This window comes from Nanorana parkeri, unplaced genomic scaffold (genome assembly GCF_000935625.1).
Source record: "Nanorana parkeri isolate BGI_ZX_2015 unplaced genomic scaffold, ASM93562v1 scaffold1121, whole genome shotgun sequence".
Taxonomy (NCBI): domain Eukaryota; kingdom Metazoa; phylum Chordata; class Amphibia; order Anura; family Dicroglossidae; genus Nanorana; species Nanorana parkeri.
The window spans coordinates 920-6628 of NW_017307389.1; the positions used below are offsets into that span (position 1 = coordinate 920).

The 5709-nt window shown below is 42.0% G+C and overlaps 1 protein-coding gene across 1 annotated transcript in view; it reads left to right on the forward strand.

Moving 5' to 3' along the window:
- Nucleotides 1–589: 589 nt before the first annotated feature.
- Nucleotides 590–5709, forward strand: part of KIF15 (kinesin family member 15) — a 49039-nt gene continuing 43919 nt past the window's right edge. The window contains exons 1-4 of the mRNA XM_018567956.1: nucleotides 590–604; nucleotides 719–898; nucleotides 3092–3301; nucleotides 4686–4811. Coding sequence (XP_018423458.1) covers nucleotides 590–604; nucleotides 719–898; nucleotides 3092–3301; nucleotides 4686–4811 — 531 coding nt within the window. The remainder of the gene's footprint in view (nucleotides 605–718; nucleotides 899–3091; nucleotides 3302–4685; nucleotides 4812–5709) is intronic.

Consider the following 5709-nt stretch of genomic DNA (forward strand, 5'->3'; position numbering starts at 1 on the left):
GCTTCGTGCTCTTTTCCTCAACATTCAATGACGTGGAAGCAGCTTTCTGCTGCTGCATCTGCTCGTAAGAGCCACATGGAAATCCTATAAAGTCCATTACTACTGCCTGTATAAGTGACTTGGTCAACTGCAGCCACCTGACCCTACTCTTACTTCCAAGCAGTTGAGTTTATAACTATCTGAGGTTTTGCCTTAGGGGCTGTTTACACGGCGTCCGTTTTCTGTGCTGACCTGATCCGTACGCTCCTGCACTAAAAATGTATCCCAATGTGTTTTATGGGCTACAGTTCTCACGTGCGCAGTACGTTCAGTTTACGACAGAAAAAATACTGCATGTCGCATTTTGTACGGTCCGGAAACGCAAAACGCGTCAAACGCACTGCGCTGCAGCTAACATACTGACAGCCCCACTCCAGCATCAAAGCATCAAAAACGCTGCAAAACACATAGCACCGCGTCTGCAGATCCGCACCTGATCAGGACCTGAAAATCATGTGAAGAGGCCCTCAATGATCATGTTCCTGGTACTGCTTTGCTACAAAACTAGTAGGAGGGGTAAGCCTGGACTTGCCTATAGTTTTGTTTGACAATGTCCAATCCCCCTGTAAGTGGCAGTATAGCCCGACAGTATAAGACTTCCTGTGTCCCTCAGTGGTGGGTGCAAAAATCGTATAACTGTTTTTAAACTACTTCTTTTTTTTTTTTTATGATCTTCCAGGCTGGTGATGGCAAAAGTTTTCTGTGTAAATGTTCATTTATCGAAATCTACAATGAACAAATATTTGATTTGCTGGACTCTGCATCTTCAGGACTTTTACTAAGGGAACATATAAAGAAAGGAGTTTTTGTTGTGGGTGCTGTGGAGCAGGTGGTGACCTCTGCAGCTGAGGCATACCAGGTAAGTTCATAAATGTACATCTGCAAAAGCAGGAAGAGCATTTCATGTGCTACACCATATTTTCCTTGGGGTCCATTCATACCTCTGTCCATGTGTTGCAGCATGCATGATAATGCACAGGTGTGAATGATAGTTTTACTTTTTTTAAACGCAGTAAGCTGCAATGTATTGAAGTGGACCAGTCCCACCACAAGAAAGAGAATTTCTACATGAGATTCCCTTTCATGCAGTTAAATCTGTGGCTTAACTCTTTCGCTAGCCATCGGAACTCTGTTTACATTTGTAAAGCCGACTGTCGGCTTTACACTGGAAGCGATTCAGGTGGCTGAGCTGCTGCCAGATCTCTTCCAGGGGCCAGTGCGCTCGAATAGTTTATTTGGAGTGCAAAGGTGACAGAGGTCCAATTGACCCTTAAAGTGACATTAAACTTTCAGATTTTTTAACATAAACCAATACTGTAATGTGTGCCTTACTGTAATCGATGGTTGTTTCCCTTCTCTTTGATGCTCTTCCTTTTTAAATCTGTATCTTTTCTCATGCTTGGAGAGAACTTCCCTTTTCAGCTCAGGGCCTCTTCCTGTAGTGCTGGCTCAGGTTACAGCCTATACACAGACATCGTGTGAGACAAGGCAATATTCAGGGATATATCTCTAAACTGATGACCTTTACAGGCTTTTAAAGCGCTGCCTATGGACAATTTGGAGTACCGTATTTTGTCAGTTTCACACACGCAATTTTTAACCTGGGCATGTTGCGTATCTACTCATTGTAACCTCATCTTTTATATTTAACACAAAAAAATGTATTGCGTTTTTGGACACTTAAGGGCAAATCTTTTTTTACCAAATTTTTGGGTTTGACAAAGAGCTGCGTTTATATAGTGCAAAAAAATTGTGACTGCCATCATTTCATTCTACAGGGTCTTTGCTGTCAGAAAATATATAATGTTAGGGGGTTTTAAGTAATTTTTAGATCTAAAATGTGGATTATAACGTGTGGAAAATACACACACACACACACAAAAAAGCCTTGGCAGCAAAAGGGTTAAACTGGCTCTTTAAGCCCAGAGTCCACTAAAACTTTAGAAAAGTTGGAATATTTTGTTATAGTTTTTATTTCTATGGGTGCCTTCATGTGCTTGTGAACCCCATTCTCCTCTTTAGTTGTCCTGGTCACATAAGGAGAGGTGAAATCTCCCCAGTAAAGGTCAAACCTTTCTCCACTCTATTTAAAATGTAAAAAATGCTGCAGTTGAGCTTTACTTGATTACCTTTTTTTTTTTTCTCTCTACACCTTTTGGCATATTGAAGTGCTTTCGTTTTGCAGAAATTTAGCTCCCCCTCCTTTCTAAAGATCCAGGCCACCAACCCCCCCTCTGAATCTAGAGAATTGTGAGTCACTGTCACTTGACCAGGACCTCAGAAGAGCAATTATTACTAGGGTGCTTATGCGGGTGCTGCTAAAGTTACTACATTACCTCAGCATCAGGAACTAGTCCAGCATCTTCAGAGAATACAGAGCTCAGCGTGAGTGCCCTGTAGGCTAGAAACAAATTTTACATACTGATTTGCCAGGAAATGAAGCCTACACCTGTAAGTACAATCGAACTACACTACATTACGGCAAAAGCACTTTGCCGGTAAAATGTCTTTTTTTTTTTTTTCTTCTTCAATAAAGTTTTATTAAATATTTTTCATCAATTAATTACAAAACCACTGGTCAAGGCAAGTAGCATAGTTTAAGGCAGAATAGAAACGTATGTCACTTCCTATCCAAAGTTTCAAATCTCCCAAATATTCTGAAAGTTTGTAAATAAAACAAACCAAACATAAGTCATCATTCAGACAAAAAGCAGTAATCCTTGGAGTCTGCCGAGTATAGCCACTTAGAGGCTATCTCGGTCTGAATCCAGGTGCAAAACCCCTAAGGCATTCGACATTTTCGCTCTCAAATACCAGTTGGTATATCAAAAGGTCTTCATAAGCTGCGTGATATTCTTTTTACTGTACAACTATAGAGGTGAAAAAAACCAAGCAGAAAGTCTCTGTGCCTAGGATGCCTTAGTCAGTTTGCTGATACGCAATTCTGATTTAAGGAGTGTGAACTAAATGTAATACAAAAATGTATACATATGTGTGTTTGCTGATGTCATTTGGTTTTGTTGGTAATGCCCCGTTTTCAATATTTTGCCAGGTTCTTTCTACTGGATGGAGGAACAGACGAGTGGCGTCGACCTCAATGAACAGGGAATCCTCCAGGTCTCATGCGGTCTTCACTGTCACAATTGAATCTATGGAAAAGGTTAATGAAATTGTTAACATAAGATCTTCACAGCTTAACCTTGTTGATCTTGCTGGATCAGAAAGACAGAGAGACACTCATACTGAAGGAGTCAGACTTAAGGTGAGCTGAAAATGAATTGTATTTGTTAATTCTTATGGACAGTTGTTTCTGTTTGTAGAACTGTTGATGTATAGTACTGTTCTTTAAGGTGTCGGGATTGTATTGTCAGGTTCCATGGAGCTGTGCCCATGGCCTGACTTGGAACTGAAACTGAGCGGATCTGCTCTGCATTTGGTGTGAACAAGGCCTAAAGGAATGGTGTGCAGAGTACACCTTGGTTTTAATGCTCCTTGGGTGCACAGAAAATGTTTTTCTGACTGGGGAAAATATTTGCAGGTGTTTGCTGTTAGGTGATTTTGTGGTTTGTTTGTTTTATTTTTTTTGTCAGGTTCACTCAAGCGATATCACAGTGGATATTGGTTGAAAGAATATGGCGTTGCTTACATTTTTGCATCCTCCTCTCGCTCACCTCAATTCAAATTCACATTTCAAAGGATTGATCTGTTTGTAGGGCCGTGGCCATGCCTCAATGTGGAACATCTATACCAGGGGTGCCCACATGGTCGATCGCGATCTACCAGTCGATCGCGTAGCGATCACTGGTAGATCGAGATCTGCAAAAATAGTGCTCGCAGCATTTTTGCGGCTCGCACTGGACTGGAACAGAGGCACTAATGCAGGCGATCGCACTGTGGGCGAGGGGCCTGCCTGCGCAGCCCACGCCCCCTCCCGCCCCTATATGCAGGTGTTTTTTCGTTGGTAGATCTCAATGAGCTCGTCATTTGAAAAGTAGATCTCCAGATGGAAAATAGTGGGCGCCCCTGATCTATACCATAAAAACCATATAGCGGTGGAAAAAAAACTTAGGGCGTGGCTGCGGTGCCCCTGAACGCAGGGAGACGGCCGGTGTGCGTTCCAGAGGCCGAACACTCAAACGCATTCTTTCTAGTGTGAACTGGCCCTTATTTCAAGAGCTGAGCAGTCATGTAACCGCTGATTGCTCAGCCTACGGTCTCTTCCATGCAGAGAGCAGTGACTATCGGTTATAGTCCTTATTCCTTAATTGGGGAACAGACAGGGGAGGAGGTGGGAACAGCTGGCTCTAGAGAGGCAGAGGCAGCTGGGTGGATATTTCCCATCTGCAGCACTGCTCTGTGCTGTCAACAAATAGTGGGCATTAGCTATGTGCTGCCTTTGGGACATGAGTGTACATTGGTAAATGTACTCCTGTGACCCAAAAGAGAAGTAAAGTAAAAAAAAAAAAAATTCAGCCGCCTTTTACAAAAAAAGCAATTTTATGTATTTTGAGCTTCTGTACACGGCAGTCTAATTACTGCACATACAGTAATGTAGAGTATGTTAAATTGAATGTTTAGATGTATTGATAGATTCACAAAACTAGGTGTGCATTTCAAATGTACTGTATTTTTTTTGTTCTTTGTAGGAGGCTGGCAGCATAAATAGGTCGCTGAGCTGCTTGGGTCAGGTGATCACAGCTTTGGTGGATGTGGCTAATGGCAAGCAGAGACACATATGTTACAGAGACTCCAAACTTACATTTTTGTTACGGGTAAGTAATTTTACACTGGCATACCAAACATATATGCATAAAACATGAATGTGTATGGCTGCAATTATGTGCACTGCTTGTATTGAAGGAAAACTAATACACAGTGAGGGGAATTTATCAAAATCTGGAGCAGCTGTGCATGGCAACCAATCGGCTTCTATCTTTCACTTTCAAATCTTAACTGAACAAAAGAGAAACTGATTGGTTGCCATGGGCAACTGCTCCAGATTTTGTCTGCTCCACTGTTGATAAATTCCCCCCAGTGTATTTTCAGTGTTCTGTTTACCCAAAAGTAATTTTGATGTACTTGCATTCTGTACTGTGTTGTCCATATTGTTGTAAATTTCTCCAGTGGATATCTTTATAATAGACAGAATAGGGACGGTATGAATATTGCTGTGGAACACAGATAACAGGATTTGATTGATCAAGTTGCATTATCACATAAGTTGTCTTTCTAGTAATCGTGTGATGCGACAGAATGTTTTGAGAGACCATTTTAGCATGTCCTAAAGCTGTCCAAACATGGAGAAAATGTTACTTGCTTCTTGATGAACCGCCTGAAATTTGCTCCATGGGTGGCTCAGCGGTCTCCTGCCTGACATCCTTCAATCTGAAGGTCGAGGGAACCGGGCAGAAAATTGTCAGCCAGTTCAATACATTACAGACTGTAATTAAGCCCCTCCAGAGGGGAAAACTGTTAAGAGGAGAAGCGGGGTCTGACAGTGTTATGTATCGTGCAATTGAAAGAAACCGAAAAAAACATTCAGTTCTGATTCAGCTTCCCCTTTTGTGGTGTTGGAACCTTAGGGAATGGATAGACCCTGTACAACCATAGCACTTGGGGCCAGCCTGACTGTAACCTGACTGGTTATCTTGTCTTGCGCTCCGATTCCTG